The 17132-nt window shown below is 37.0% G+C and overlaps 1 protein-coding gene across 2 annotated transcripts in view; it reads right to left on the bottom strand.

The window, feature by feature from the left end:
• Positions 1-6403: 6403 nt before the first annotated feature.
• Positions 6404-17132, bottom strand: part of Pnpla8 (patatin like phospholipase domain containing 8) — a 46980-nt gene continuing 36251 nt past the window's right edge. The window contains exons 8-10 of one of the 2 annotated variants that reach the window (XM_055621072.1): positions 13391-13585; positions 10293-10488; positions 6404-7409 (exon numbers count right to left, since the gene is read on the bottom strand). In XM_055621072.1, coding sequence (XP_055477047.1) covers positions 7135-7409; positions 10293-10488; positions 13391-13585 — 666 coding nt within the window. In that variant the 3' untranslated portion in view covers positions 6404-7134. The remainder of the gene's footprint in view (positions 7410-10292; positions 10489-13390; positions 13586-17132) is intronic. The other variant, XM_055621081.1, reaches the window with a different exon arrangement.

Below are 17132 nucleotides of genomic sequence, written 5' to 3'. Positions count from 1 at the left end.
TGCCACACTATTAATTTTGCCAAACCATGAGAGTAGAAGTCTCTTTTCTAGTACCTGTAATCTCATTCTTCAGTGACTTACATTGTAGCACCCATTTGGTTTATTATAGAAATGTAATTTAAAAAATCTATTGTGATTTTTTTTTCCTGATTCCTTTCTTGGCAACTTCAGTAGTGGAATACTGGAAAGCTCTTGGGTTTGCTGTATAAATTTAAAATATATATATATCTTGTTCTTTTCTGAAAATGTTTATCAGACCTAAGTCTTCTGATTAAGCCTACAGTCTTTTAAATATGCAAGCACATCATCTGAAAATGAGAATAATTTGAATTCTCTTTCCTGTTTTTATTCATTTTCCTACTTTTGCTTTATTACTCTAAAAATTTACCAAGAGTAGAAAGAGTATGCATGTTTATTGTTCCAGATGTTGGAGAAACTGCTTTCTATTTTTCCCATTTAATGAGCTCTATGTCCTTTATTGTGTTAAGTATGTCTTTCCTATGTCTTGTTTCTTCAGGGATTTTATTGTGAAGGGATGTTGAACTTTATCAAAGGCCATTTTTTTCATCTATAAACATTCAAATGATGTCTGTTGCTAATTTACACACCGTATTCCATTTATTGATCTGACAAAGCCCTCATGTGAATATAAAAATTCATCACTTCCCAGGTGCTATGACCAGATACTTTAGATACAAAACTGGAAAACTATACAGTTATAAGGCCTTATTCTATCCCTTTGTTTTTTTGTTTTTTCAAGATGTGGCTTCTTAGTGTAGCCCTGGCTATCCTAGAACTGTGAAGACCAGGCTAGCTTCAAACTCAAGAGATCACACCTGCCTCTGCCTCCTCAGTGCACCATCACACCTGTCTCTGTATTTTTACAATGTAAAATAGATCGCACACTGCATTATTTTTTATCCTAGAACTTCAACAGACAAGTTAATAACAGAGATGACAAGAACTATTATTTAGATAATAAAAAAAATCCATTTTACAAAAATAAAAGCAAGTTCCACAGAAATACATTTTTTTCCACTGGTGAGATGACTCAGTGGATAAAGGTGCCTGTTGCCAAACTGATATATTGAGTTCTAGCTCTGAAACCCATATGATGGAAAGAACAAACTTCAGCAAGTTGCACCCACACACACAACATAAATGTAATAAATGTAAAAAACAAAACAAAAATGTGCAAGTACCACTACAATCAATACTTACGAATTGCATCCATTCCTCATCCAGCTTCTGTCTAGTCCTGAGCTGGGAGGCCATTGACTTTGGCCGTATTTAGTGCTGTATTTTGCAAAAGTTTTTGTGGAATAACTGCTGGCCTTGTCAAGGCCAAACAGTAGTTAGAATGACATGAGAAAGCATGCCTGAAGATGTTTTAAAAGGGTTTTTTCTTTTTTTAAAGAAGGAGTAGATACTGCTCACAAAGAGAACAAACCTCAGCCTTCAAACAAAGAAACCTTTTGTTCTGTGCCCAAGGGGCTCTGAGTTTCTGTTTCTATATAAGACACGCAAAGGTGTAAAGGATGTTTTCCTCAGGCACCAGGTGAAAGGACATGACAGACCTGTAATCTTTGCACTTTCTAGGAAGGGAAAGGATTCCAGGCATGTTCCAGTACAGGGAACAAGTTTCACTTTTAGAAACTTTAAAAAAATGTTTTCATTGGTCTAGCTTTCCATATGGTGCAAGGCAGATGATAGGGTTTAGTCCAACTTAAGGAAATGATGAAAGGCCAGAACACATGCAGCAGTGTTGAAAAAGTGTGACATACCTGCAAACAGCCTGTGGCAACCTGAACTGGAAATGTGTAATGATATAAAAATCAGTTTTAGTTAAATACTGCTTACTAAGAATTTCACTTTTGGTGACTCAGGCTCAAAAAAATGAATACAACATTCTCTCTCATTAGAAGATCTTCACTTCCAACCTTTAGCTATGTGTATTTATGTCCTTGAGCCTAGGATACTAGAAGGGAGTCTATGAGAAGGGAAATAGATTTTTTTTTATGCCTAGCACTGAGGGTGTTTTATTATTATTATTATTATTAATTATACTTTATTCACTTTGTAAACCCCCCCCCCGTAGCTCCCTCCCTTCTCCCCTTCCAATCCCAACCTCTCTGCCCCTTCTCCACACATGCCCCTCCCCAAGTCCACTGATAGGGGAGGTCTTCTCCTTCCTTCTGATCCTAGTCTATCAGGTCTCATCAGGAGTGGCTGCATTGTCTTCCTCTGTGGCATGGTAAGGCTGCTCCCCCCTCAGGGGGAGGTGATCCAAGAGCAGGCCAATCAGTTCATGTCAAAGACAATCCCTGTTCCCATTACTATGAAACCCACTTGGACACTGAACTGCCATGGGCTATGTCTGTGCAGGGGTTCCAGATGGGAAATAGATTCTTGAGCAGTTGTATGTAGTAGAAAGTGACCTATTGAGCAATAAAGAAGCAAATATAAGTTTAGGTCCATGTTTTAAAATCAAAATAATCAATTTCCTATATTCTTTCATAACATTTCTAAGTTTGTCTTTTTTGAATGTCCAGATTTTTTCCCAAGCAATCTTCTGGTTGTGAAAATTAGTCAAAAGTTTAGAGATGATTATTTTCATATGCAGTTGGATACAGCAATTTTCCACATGCTATCATGGAATGCTGTTCTAAAAACCAGGATATTACATTTTCTGTGCAAAAAAAAAATTTTAAGGGAATGCTGTTGTCAATCTATCCTACCTAAACTTCACTAGAACACTTGAAATATGTGATTTGTCATTATAGTCTATCCATAGATAAAACCAGACTAACACAGTCTAACATTCCACTGCTTCTGCAGTTTTGAGTGTTAAGCAGTAGGTATTTTCCACATAAGCATGGCAATGGACATGTAGGGTATGTTTAGATATGTGTGGATTAACTGTATTCTGATATCAAATATGGTAATTCAAAACCAGCAAAATAACTGCATCTGTGATGTAGAAGAATGTGGCTTCAATGACTGAGAACAAGCAAGTTAGTCCTAAATGACTCAATTCTACCAGCATTAGAGGAGAAGAAAAAACACATGTTAAGACTAATCTGAAAAATAGAGAGGGGTGTCAACTGCACTGGTTTCTAACTTGAGAGATTATTAAGAATTCCTTAGTCATATGTTACCATCAACACAAAAACAAAATAATTGTTACCCTAGAATACTTTTTTTTTCCAGGAATGACTCAATTATACAACAGAGAAAGATAAAGCCCTTGCTTAGCAAGGTATTACAGATGAAAACCAAAGCAATATATCGTGACATAGAATATTTCTTAATATTCTAGTTTGTCAAGATATGGCTTTCTTTCCCTCCCTCATTTCCCTCCTTATGTAGCTAGGACTATGTCTGAACAAATAAAGCACTTAATGTGATATAATTGGTATGAGATGATATACCTTGCATAGCCCAGACTGGCTTTAAACTATGCAGCCCAAGCTAGCCTTGAAAAGTCCCAATAATCCTGGCTCTGCTTTTCAACTGTTGTAATTACAGGTTTACACCATCACACCTGAATTATTTTATTGTTGCCTTTATCCACTGGGCCATCTCATTGGGCCAATATATTTTTAACAAACTGATTAACCAAACTCTTAACATATATGTGGGGTATGATACATTTGAAACTACTCACACCAGTTAGATAAAGGATATAGTGAACAAAGCAATCAGTGTGACTTCTGGAAAACATTTATCAAACTGGTGAACCAACACATTCAAGCACTCTAGCCCAGGGGCATCTGTAGTTTGGGAATCCTTTTTGGATAGTGGGTAGCTCCTGCCAAGAACAGAACAAACTGTTTTTTGATGTGCTTCCTATTTCCTTGTCATGAAAGAATAACTGCCATAGATTTGCTTCAAAAAAGTCAAATTAAGTGAATAGTTCTGTTGTATTTTAACTTGGCAAGAAATAATAACAAGAAAGAACACAGAGTAATGAATGTGAGAAGGATTTGTTGGGATGGAACCAAAATGGAAATTTCCACATGGTTTATGTATCCTAAACTCCACCAAGGACAGCTTCAATTTCCTATAGAAGAAATTCATTACAGCATTTGTAGATAGGCAGCTCCTTCAGAAAGGTCGCAATGTTGGCGAAATAGGTAAGAAAGCTCAGGCATTCTCTCTTCTGGCCCCTCTCCATGGACTTGCAAGTCCTTTTAGGTGCAAACCATCACTAGTATAACACCACTATATGGAACCATGGAGCCCAGCATGCTAAAGGAAGACAAAACTGAACACTGACACAACTAACTTTAGCAAAAAGCTCCGAGGTCATAAGAACTGAGGTGACATGATCTGAAGTAAGTACATTTCCTCACAGACTAAACCCAACATCATAAAGATCAGTTCCATAAGCTGGATCTGATGTTATTCTACCACATTCCAGGAAAGTACATTCTAGTTAAGACGACACTGGTTTGCTGAAAGTGTGCAGTGGTCCTAGCTCTACCTTTCTGAGCCCTGGTACCCTGAACAGCTTTTTCTACAAATACTAATCTCAGGCTTCTTCACATGTAAGCCTACTTAGCCCCTTTCCTGGTACTAAGCACGCACATATTTGGTATGCTCTTAGTCAAACTACTGCCAACTGATGCTTGCAGGGCATTTCCTATAGAATACTCTCCTTCCTTCCTCATGCCTTCTCTACCCTTTCTTTTCCTCTCCTTTAATTAAAAAACAAAACAACAACAAAAAAACTCTTTTCACTTGGACTTGTGTGTGGCTTGTCTTAACACAAATGTGGAGGCCAGGAGTCAACTGATGGGAGTTGGTACTCTTCTTTCAGCATGTGGGTCCCAGGGACCAAAAGGCTTGGCACCAAGCTGAATCATACTACAGGCCACCACATTTCCTTTTTGAGGTATTTTTAGTCTATATAGTCCAGGCTGATCTAGAATTCACTATGTAAACCAGCTTAACTCAGAGTAGTTGTGGATCCCAGGCTAGCATTGAGCTCTTGATCATATTGTTGCAGCTTTTCGAGTGCTTTGATTATAGGGGTGCACCACCAGGCCCTGCAAATTAGAACTATTTCTAGTGCACAGGGACTTAGCCCAAATTTGGGGCCTCAAAGTTTAGGAGTCCTAGCTACTTTAACAATTACAAGCTGTTACAAAAGGTGGATGGGTCCCGTATCCTCTCAGAATGCATTCATGATTTTTGTGACTTCTTTTTCCACTCAAAAATTCTTATGGATTGAAGGGTGTGGGAGGGGTCAAGTACATAGTGTTAATTATAACCTAGGTGCCCCACCCCTTCAGCCTCTAGTGACAACTCTGAGTTGCAATGCTTAAGAATGCTTATTCTTATAATAACTAATAATAACTTATTAATACAAAGAATATATTTCATAAAATAGTCTTACTGCTTCTTTGAGATTTTTTTAATCAATGTAGAACTCTCTCTCTCTTTTACAGACTGCATTAGAATTGCTTTTGGGCACAGAGAGCACTGCCTTCATTTCAAAATGAAGATTATCCTAGGGAATTACTCAGTTCTTTGGGTAATCAGTATCAAGTACAAATGGAGACAAAGATCAAGCAAAGACTTTTATACCAACAAATGGCTATACTTTGAGAGGATGAAAAATCGTATGTGGCACCCAAGATATGTGGTTGAAGAAACTGTGGCTAAATGGACTTAGGCTGCAAACATGCGCTACTCCAGACAAGAGAATCTCATAAGGTACACACAGCTGCTTGTACTTTTACAAGCAAGTCTACTATTATAAAGAATCTCCAGAATATACAGATCTCCATTAGCTTCTATTTTTCTTTCAATATGAAGTAAGTCTAGTTGCAAAAGAGTTTATTTGTACTTATGGTCTAAAAAGGACCTAGTTAAATTATCTTTTAAAATAACTGGAAGCTTATTTATCTTGCTCTTAAAAAATAAATGAGAAGTCACAAAATTTGACAATTAGCTTTCCTCCTTTTACAAGTCAAAGAGATGACTCTCACAAACTGTCCAGCACCCTTAGTCCTGGACAGAGGCTGACTATGCAGCAGATGCAGGCTAGCATCGCTCAGTCACTGCATAGCTCGCCCCCATTTCACTTGCGTGAACCAGCACTGCCAACACCGACAACACAGGCAGCAGGGTGAGCTCACAGGTATCAGTCAAGAGCACACACCTTAGTTTCATTTTCATTTCACAGGAAATCTCAACACAATGTAAAGATATACAAGGAAAATATACAGCAAAGATTAATATATTTGATTTACAGCACCATATTTTTGACTTCTATAAAAGGGATTACTGAAATATGTCTAATTAGACTGACATTTCTTTGTAAATGTTACGAGAAACTGGGCAATCATTATGAGCAATAAAAAACTTTAAAATGGTATTAGCCTTGCACAACTGATCACTTCAATAGTTTATTTTTGTTGATAATATTTTCTCAGTAAAATCGAACAACTGATTTTGTAACAGTAAATGATAAGATAGCACTTGATCTACAAAAGTGAACATTATCTTGAAACTTCAAGAGGAAAGTTAGCTCACTGGAAATTCATCAATCATTTTGTATAGAAAACTGTGTCCAGTTCTTCTATATTTCTTCTATATTAAAGTACATAAATGTACTTTAATAAAGAAAATCCCATTTTCTACATCTCTTTAAATGATACTATAGCAAAAGGTTAACACATGAATTATAGTTGCACCTACTGAAATGCTACATACTATAAATGTAAAGAGAAATCACCTTTTTGACATGAAAGAAAATCAACAGTCACACAAATTCCACATGATTGAAATGACTAAGCATAAAGTATAACACTTTCCATTTTTTGTGTGGCACATATATTAGTAAATTTTCAAACTTCAAACAATTTAAGCCCAATAGATACTAAAACCAACTAGCACAGTAATAAAATGCCTAAAGGTTATGAACACCTTACATGCCTAATTCTCATATAACTTCTGTAACATATCTTCTGTGGGGTGCGAGCTGATCAAGGCATTACATGTTTCAGGGTATCCCCAAATTCACTAAGCATCTCACAGAAGGCTCATGTTGAATCACATAGTTCCTCATTAAATTTGGTGGACTTTTTGATGGTCTTCATTTACTAATACACATGTGTACCCTATTTACAATTTTGAAAAGAATGGAAGGCCTTCATACATGTCACTTTTTAATTTTATCCAATCATTGATCTTCTGAAGAGTTGTTTTCTCTTGACTTAATATTTTTGCAACTTTTTTCATCTTTTGTTCATTTCTTTCTATATACTTCATCCCTTCTAGCTGCAGCTGGTCCAGCTTTTCATTTCGACTTTCATCTAGGGGTATGTTTTCACACATGACAGGATTGAATCTAAAATATGTGTCAGGAGGTAATAGACCATCAAGCATTATATGGACTTCTGTTAAAACAAAAATGAAGAAAGGGTGGATAAGAAAAGAAGGCATAAGTTATTTTAGGAATATCCATTAATTTTTTTTCTCCATTTAAAATTATCTTCATTTTAGGCACATTATGAACACATGCTTATTTTACCAGCCCCAACTCACAGGTAAGTTCAAGGAATCTACAATAAGAACAAGTCTATAAACTACAATTTACTTTCCAAATACATCATATATTTTGCTCAATTAGGAATCTTGCTTGACTATGCTATTTTCTTGTTGAAATGCCTTACTTCTTACTTCTCTTTTGCTTTTCATTTTCTGGGGAATCATCATTATTAAATTTACCAGTTTTAATCCTGTAATTTGACAAAGTTTGGTAATGGATAAACATCTGTTTTACAAGTCATGAACATTCCCATGACCTCCAAAGGTTTCTGAGACTTCCACAGTGAGTATCCCATAACCCCTCCTTTTTAAAGAATGTCAGACAAACAGAATCATGTTAGTTGTCTTGTCCTCCTCATAATCAGCCACATATATATTCACCATTTAATCAGTAATTGTCTAGAGTGGGCCAAATAAAATTGCTACATATTTGTATTTCAATAACAATTTATCATAAATTATTATATATGTTTCAATGTAATTCTTTTGTCTGTTTTCAAAGTTAATTATCACAATTAAACCTCTATATTGTGTCATTAACTACAGCATAAGTACAGGAATAATATTTCACACCTTCCAAAAATTCCAAAAGAGCTCAGCACTGACTGAAGTATAGACTTAGGCAGTGTGGTTTATTAAAGACTATGAGCAGATGGCCTATCATAAGAAAATAGTATTGCATTATCACAAATGCAAATTAAAAATACAAACTCACACTATAATGTTGGCTCTTATTAAAATAAGAGAAAAAGAAGCGTGGCTGAGGATATAGAAAAAAGGAACAGAGCAAACTGGTAAAACCACTACTAGGCAAAAAAAAAAAAAAAAAAAGAAAAGAGGTGCTTCACAGACTTATATAACTACCATATGAGCTAGAATTCCCACTCTGGGTACATATCAGAGGAAAATGACATCAGAATCTTGAAGAGATATTTGTCATACTATGTTTACTATTCACAACAGTCAAGACATGCATCCCAATATGTATTTTATGTGTGATAGGATATTAGCCTTAAGGCGGGAAAAATTCCTGTCATTTGCAACATAATGAATGAGTTTGTAAAATAATGTACTTATTGAAACAAGCTAGATATATGAAGACAAATAATGTATGACATTTGTATGTAGAATCTAAACTAGTCAAGTTTACAGAAAAGAAGGTATAGAATGCTAGCTGTCCTGGATTTTGGGGATGGGGAAGATATTGGCCAAAGGTATAAACATTCAGTTACTACAGCTGAATAAATACTAGTGTTTAAATACACAGTATGGTAACCATAGTTAATCACACCTGGAAATGGAATTTCTTTGTTGTGTGTGTCAATCATTACACAGAATTTACTTAAATTTAAAGAACAAGTTGCACAGCTTACATATATAGTTTTTGTTAGTTTTAACTTAACAAAGTGAAAAGGATATCATTAATTTAGCAAAACTAATTTGGCAAAAACTTTTCAGATTAAAAAGTCCAGTTTATCATGTTTTTGAGGGTTACCTTTTAAAATATAAAAGTTCTTAGCTGAGAGCTGAAGAAATGCACAAAGTTATTAACTAAAAACATGCTGACAGAGAATGGCTTAAACATGCAGCTTTAATGCTTTTTTAAGAAATCAATAACCCATTTTAGGATCTAAAAGGAAAGCAGTAAGATAAAGAGACCTAAATAAAATGAAGGTTCAAATCTCAAAATTCAACAAACACTCGCCAAAGGCTCAATATGTGTTATGATCTGGAATCAACAATAAAATGGAAACAGCAACATAAACAATTTTGAATTTTAAGGTAGAAGGATGAATCTAAGGGCCACACACATCCCAGGCAGTGACTCTAACCCTGAGCTATACTTCCACCTTTGTCTTATATTTTAATGGCACAGAGAGAGGTGCAATAAATATATATACACACATACATATAGTCAGAAGACGACAAGGGCATTGAGACGGAGAGAAGAAGAAAAGCAGTTGGATAAGTGGCTGCAGTAAGATGGTGAGGAACTTGGGGAGGTGGTCTGTAAAGGTCTCCAGAAAACACAGTCTGGACGAAGCAAAGGCCACACATATATCTGAGCAGAAGGACTTACTGGGAGAGTACAGCAATCGCAGAGGCCATGAGGCCCATGAATTCTTAGAAAATATGAAGAACAGTAAGAATGTGGCTATATACACTTGGGGGAAGAGGCACATTCTGAAGTTCAATTTTATAAGGTCTATTAAGTTTTAGTGGAAGAAGGCTTTGGATTTTGTTCCATAGACATAAGGCCTAGAGGGCTTTAAGAGGAAAGACACTGATATTTTAAATAGACTTTAAATGGACCACATTGTCTTTTTAAGAAGACTGTATTAGAAAGGCACCAAAAGTAGAAACAAGAATGTATTCTAATGCCAGGAGACTTCAACATTTGTCAGAATCTAATTCTCAAAGTTCTCTAACTGTCTCATGGTTATTCTATGAACATTTAAACTCTTCCTGCTTTTCCTTTTCTTAACTGGCAAATCTCCACCTGAGCTTTTATTACAGGTCAGCTTTACAAACTTCTCTAACTCTAAACAAGCAAAAATAGCAGTAACTTTCAGAAGAGTAGTCTTTTTAAGATCACTGAAGGGTGAGGTGCTCCCATGTGCTTCCTAAGCCCAATACAGACCTAAACCACTCTTTCCTAGCAGGGATCACACTTTACCAAAATGAGAGAATACTGTAAATTTGTGTGCTGAAGGTAGCATACAAAGACTAACCCTCTGTATCTGTGGCACTGTTGATAACATTAGAGAGCTTGGTCTTCAGGCTTGTGTATGTTGTGTTATTCCTCACATCACTCTCATACCGTCCTGTGCCCAGGGATACTATGCACTCTAATGGAGCATCTGGCCAGATACATTTACACTCATGCATGGCCAGGGCTGAAGGGTTATTCAGAAGCAAACCACCGTCCTGTAAAACACAAGCCATAAGAGCAGTCAGTTCAGTACTTATGACAGGGAAAAACTATCAGTGTAGTGAGTAATGTATAACAAGAGACCCCATATGCTACAACTGCAAACCCACCATCTCAAAGAGTAAGTTTATTAACTTTTTGGATTGCTTTTTGTATGCTGCTCAAAAAAACTAAAATGAGCTGAAAAAACTAAAACATTTTCATGTTTATTTATTTATTAATTCTGTGTGCACCGACATGAAGGTCAGAAGAAAACTGTCACATGGGTCCTGGAGTTTGAACCAAGGTCATTAGACTTAGTAGCAAATACCTCTAACCACCGAATCATCTTGCTGGTCCCTGAACCAAACAGTTTTCAAAGATACCAGGATAGTTAAAAACAAAACAATCTCTCACAAATTCAATATAATCAAATTAATTGAAATCTAAAAAAGTAACTTTAAGGTATCGTCTACAGTACATCTATAAAAAAAAGTAGGAGAAAGTTTGAATTTCTAAGTCAGTGGTTCTCAACTTCTGGGTCACGACCCCTCTGGGAGTCAAGTGACATTTTCACAAGGGTCACCTAAGACCACTGGAAAACAGGTATTTACATTATGATTCATAACAGTAGCAAAATTACAGTTATAGAGTAACAAAATATAATTTTAAGGTTGGGGGTCACCACAACATGAGGAAATGTATTAAAGGGTCACAACATTAGGAAGGTTGAGAATAACTGTAAGTATTTGGCAGCATCAACATAATTTTGAAGAATTCAAAAAGTGGTGTATGATGATAGAGTACTATAAAAAGTTAAAATTATGGCCAAACTATAATAGAATGAATCACACAATATTTAAATGTATCTCATACCTTATTGTATATTGAGCTTAAAATCTATGGACACACATCAGACTGAAGATATTTTAGGTAAGTACTTAGGCTTTTTCTCATATGGCTTCCTATGTGATTCTGCATATATCCCTTTGTAGATGTATCATATTTCAATGATCTCTACTTTCTTCCTGTGTGTCTTTTGAGTTTCTGAGACTACCTCTGCAAAGCAAAAGATTCTAATTTTGATGACGCCCAGTGTACCTGTGTTTTGTGTAAGGACAGTAACTCTTTTGATCTAACTGTTAGAAGTCTACGTAGATCACAACACTCTTCTCCTTCTTCTAAACCTTTTACACTTAAAACTACTATCCACTGAATAATTTTGGTATAACCTGCGAGGTTTACGTCAAAATTACAATCTACTAAATATTCTTGGAATAAGTTGTGAGGCTTATGTCAAGGTTTTGATGTGTGTCTGTGGGAGAGAAAGAGAGAGGTGGGGGCAACAACAGTCATCTATTTCAAAGCAATCTGTTGAGAAGCATATCCTTGGGGCTGTGGAGACGATTTAGTGGGTAAAGTGCCTGCTATTCAAGTAAGAGGACCTGAGTTCAGATACGAAGCACCTAGTAAAGCAGATCCCTGGAGCCTACTGACCAGCCAGTTCAGTCAATTGGTAAGCTTTGGGTTCAGTGAGAGACTTTGTCTCAACAAACAAGGTAGAGAGCAAAGACACTTGATGTCAACCTCCGGTATGCATACAGATTACTCATACGTACCATATACACATGCATGGCCTGTCCATAAAGAACTATCCTTTAGCTGCATGTGTAGGCATGCATGTGCACACACAACTGACCTAACTTCCTCAGATAATACTATAACATGCACTCACACTAAAAGGCAGGTATACAAAAAAAAAAAATAGTTTGAACTATTTTGTAACTCTGATACATGTAAACTAAAATTCTCTATGAAGACGTTTTCAAGTTTATATAGACAACAAATAAATTATACAGAAGATCTGTGCATGGGCTTTGAATGCTCTCTGTGGTTCTTGCCAGTAATATGACACCTTTTTTTTTCCTCATAACTAATTATCATAAAGGGTACAGATATACGTCAATGATTACAGAAGAATTCATGATTATTTCAACGAAGACTAATTTTAAATGGGAAGTCACATAAAAATCTAGCCTTATAAAAATATGTATTTTAGATCCCCTGTTCAGATGCAGCCCATAGGCAGCTCAGTCTCAATGTAAGGGGAGCAGGGACTGTCTCTGACATGGACTCAGTGGCTGGCTCTTTGATTACTTCCCCCCTGGGGTGCAGCCTTGCCAGGCCAGGGGAAAACAACACAGCCAGTCCTGATGAGACCTGACAGGCTAGGGTCAGATAGTAGGGGAGAAGGACCTCCCCAATCAGCAGACTAGGGGAGTGGCACAGGAGAAGAAGAGGGAGGGAGGGTGGGACTGGGAGGAGATGAGGGAGGGGGTTGCAGCCGGGAATCAAAGTGAATAAATTGTAATAAATAATAAATAAAAAGAGGGAGGGAAAATGGGATTGGGAGGGAATGAGGTAGAGGGATACAGCTGGGATACAGAGTTAATAAAATGTAACTAATAATAAAAATAATAAAAAAAAATTAAAGAAAGACAAAAAAAAAAAAAAAAAAAAAAAAAAAGAACTGCCAGGGGCTACATCTGTGCAGGGGTTCTAGGTTATCCCTATGAATGGTCCTTGGCTGGAGTAATGAACTCCGCAAAGACCCCTGGGCCCAGATTTTTTTGGTTCTGTTGCTCCCCTCATAGAGCTCCTGTCCCCTCCAGGTCTTAAGTTTTCCTAAGCCATACTCTCATTAGAAAGTATATAAATTAAAAAAAAAAAAAAACTAAGTTTCTTGAATTACAGAACTTTTGACTTAGGTGAAAACACGAAGAAATTCCCTTTGTTGATCTTTGTGAAGTTCATTTCCTCCTTCCCTTTCCTCCCTCCAAACCTTCCACATAACCTTCCTTGCTTGAGTGTTGACCCAACACTCACGAGTTTTAAAGACAGCCACACAAATCTACTTACTTGATGAAGATCATTTCCCAGTGCATATTCCGCAAAATAGCCTGGAGCAGCTGATGAGGCTCTAATGGCCTGCCACATTTTATACTGACAGCCTCCTAAATAGTGAGAATTGATGCCAGGAAAATGACCATAGTTTCTGAACACAAAAGCTTTGGGTGTTAATCCTCTGTTTACTATGGTACTTACAGCAGCTACCTACAGAGTTAAAAAGTAAACAGTGTGACTATTAGCCACAAAATCCAGAATTTTTAGAAACAAAATGGTATTTATTATCATTTATTATTATCACTTTCTAAGGCAAGGACCCTCATTCTGTAGCCCTGTTTGGCTTAAAACTCACCATATAACCTATGTTGGCCTCAAACTTGTGCAATTCTCCTGCCTAAACCTCCTGAGTGCTACAGTTACAGATGTGAACTAGCTAAATACTATTTATATGTACATATATATATACAGATATATATATATATATATGACCAACATCATCAATGTGTAACACAAAATACTAAGAGAAAACTACATGTTTGTTATGAGAGAAAAGAGGTTAAAAAGGTGTAAGTTATGAGACAACTGAGATATATTAGATGAAAACAATAATAAAAGATACTATGAATACACGATTTTTAAAAAAGACTCAGAAAGGCACACATTTCTGAAGTAATAATTTATACAATAGTGTCAATAATTAATAAATACTTAGAGATCAACAAATGTAGTATTTCAATGTCATTTACAGAAAATTTTCATGTGCTTTGAAAATGATTTTACAAAACTACTTTGAGATTCCATCTTACACTTGTCAGAATGATTAAGATAAATAACACAAGTGACAATTTACGCTTTCAAGGATATAGATTAAGAGGAACACTACTCCATTGCTGGTAGGAGTGCAAACTAGCATAGCCACTATAAAAAAATCAATATGGCAGTTTGGGATTTGATCTGTCTCGAGATCCAGCTACACCATATGTTGGGCATATACCCAAAGGATGCTTCATCCTACCACAAGGACACTTGCTCAACCACGTTCACTGATGCTCTATTCCTAACATCCAGAAACTAGAAACAACCTAATATTCCTCCACAGAAGAATGAATAAATGAGATGTGGTACATTTACACAAAGGAATATTATTACTCAGTTGTTAAAAAAATGACATCATGAAATTTGCAGACAAATGGATGGAACTTGGAGAAAGGTAACCCAGACTCAAAAAGGTAAATATAGTATGTATTCACTTATATGTGAATGTCATTAATAAATGATAACCAACCCATAATCCGTAGTCCCAAAAAGATTAAGTATAAGGGAAGGGACAAAGGGGGATGAATGGGTCTTTCTAGTAGGGGAAATAGAACAAATTTTACTGGTGCAGGTGGGAGTTGGAATGGGAGGATCAAATGGAATGGGGAGGGGAGACAGAGCTGAGGGAGGAAATGGAAGGAGAAACAGATGGAATTGAGGGATAGTTAAGGAATGATATGGAAACCCAGTACAGTAGAAACTTTCCAAAATCTATGAAGGCAATCCTAAGAAGTCTCCTCATAATAAGGGAGTCCCAACTGACTTACAGTACAAAGAATGGGTTGAATTCAATTGAGTTGCTGGCCAAGGGGGTCCCATGGAAATCACCAAACAAACCAAGGCTGTTTCTTAGACAGTGGGCTGGGCTGCTCTCCACAAACTGACAGTGGACACGGCAGAGGACAACACCTGCACAACTCATTGAACATGGAGCAGTCAAGCTGGTGCTTGACTTTTACCCCATGTTTATCTTTGGTGCAGGAAAGTATTCTACAGGCTCCCAAAAGAAACGTCCTCCCTGCAAGATACGCAAGGGCAGTGGTGACACAGAACTTGTGGGAGCAACCAAACAATATCTTGTTTGACTTAAGGCCACTCCACAAGACAACCCATATCCAACACTGCTTGCGTGACCAGGAACCAGAGACTAGATAGCCCAAAGACTTAGGGTAAAACCAAACAAGCCCTTCTGGTCTAAAAGAAAAAAATGAGTCCTAATGATATTCTGTTATACTCATAGATTATTGCCTTATTCAGTCATAATCAAAGAAGTTTCCTCCTGGAATAGACATGAACAGATGCAGAGACCCATAGGCAGAAATTATGTGAAGAATCCTTGGAACACACAGCTCTAAATGTAATATCTCCATCAAATCCCTCACCTTAGAGCTCAGGGAACCTCTCAGAAGAGAAAGAATGTTGGAGGAAGATCACCTGAATGAAGCTGAATGCGGATTCTGAGGCCTTGTGAGAAAACATCAAGTAAACAAAAGTCTTGTAACCTCTATTCCTCCATAACATGGATTGTTCTTGGAATGTAGCCCCTCCCAGGTATCATGGCCTCCCAGGTGTCATGGCTGTGGTAGTTTACTTCAGTTTATTCATTATAACTGGTTATTACTTGTTTAATGTGTGTACAGAAAAACATGTTTTTGCCACCTTGTGATTATATACAGCTTGAGCCCATGAGAACTTTACTCAGATGATCTTTCTTTAACCCTCAGGGTATAAACTGTCTGATGCTCTGAACAAGGCTGGCTATGAAACTTAGTCTGCATCATTTATTGGCTTCATTCTCCCAGATCCCATCACCAACTAGAGCAATAAACAGAGGTGGAAAAAAAATGCACGGGCCAGAAGGGATAGAGAACACTAGAAGAACAAGACTCTGAGTCAACTAAGCAAGGCTCATGTAAACTCACAGCAAGCACAGGGCCTGCAAAGACCTGCACCAGGTCCTCTATATACATTATAACTTTCAATTTAGCATTTCTATGAGACTCCTCAGTCTGTGAGTGAGTGGTCCTTTGATTCTCATGGGGTACTTTCTGTTGGGGTGCCTTGTCCAGCTTCGATGTGATGGAGTTTATCTTCTTATATTTTATTTTGTCATGTCTGGTTGTTATCTCTTAGAAGCCTGTTTTGTTTTTTTTGTTTGTTTGTTTGTTTTTGTTTTTTGTTTCTAATGAGAGACAGAAAGGAAATGGATCCGAAGGGGAGGGAAGGTAGGAAGTAAATGGGAATAGAGGGAGGAAAAATTGTAATCAGGATATATTGTATGAGAAAAGCCTCTATTATCAATAAAAGAAAAATGAAGAAAACACTATGAATTTAGTAAAGCCACAGCATAGCCCTGCACAAATTCCCAAAGCTTTCAAATCACAGGCCTAAGTTTTTCTGTCCTGTGCTAAGCCCTGCCAAGGTTCTGTTTGCTTTGTCATTTAATAAACAAAAGTCCTATCCTAAATTTTTGTAAGTAATTCATGACTTGAGGAATCTACGGGTAGCACCTGGACATCCATTAAAATCCAGAGGGTCTTTCTATAACTGGGATACAAAGAAAAGAGGATTAAGAATCTTATCAGTAGCTGCCTGCTCTACAAAGAATCTTTGTACCTGGCTCATTTCCCCATATATTCACATCTATTCCTTTACCCAAAGTTGACCATTTCCACATTTTGGAAGCAAGCAGTCAAACAAAAACAGAGGCCTGGTGATCCAGAAGAACAAACAAGAGCACATCCGAGGGTCCTCTCCCAAGGAATGAAGTCATATCTTTGCCATGACCTTCAAGGACAGTGTGTGATCTAATCTGCCTACTGTTCCACTCATCCCACATGCTGCCCTCAGATCCTTGGGCCCTAGTCTTCAGGAAAGCTTGCAGTTCCTGGAATTCTCTTAGAGCTCTGCATAGACCACTCTCTTTGTCCTTTTGCCA

Source organism: Psammomys obesus, unplaced genomic scaffold (assembly GCF_907164565.1).
Source record: "Psammomys obesus unplaced genomic scaffold, mPsaObe1.curated_primary_1811, whole genome shotgun sequence".
Classification (NCBI taxonomy): Eukaryota; Metazoa; Chordata; class Mammalia; order Rodentia; family Muridae; genus Psammomys; species Psammomys obesus.
The sequence above is the reverse complement of the archived record's forward strand: the minus strand, read 5'-3'. Positions and strand labels throughout refer to the sequence as shown.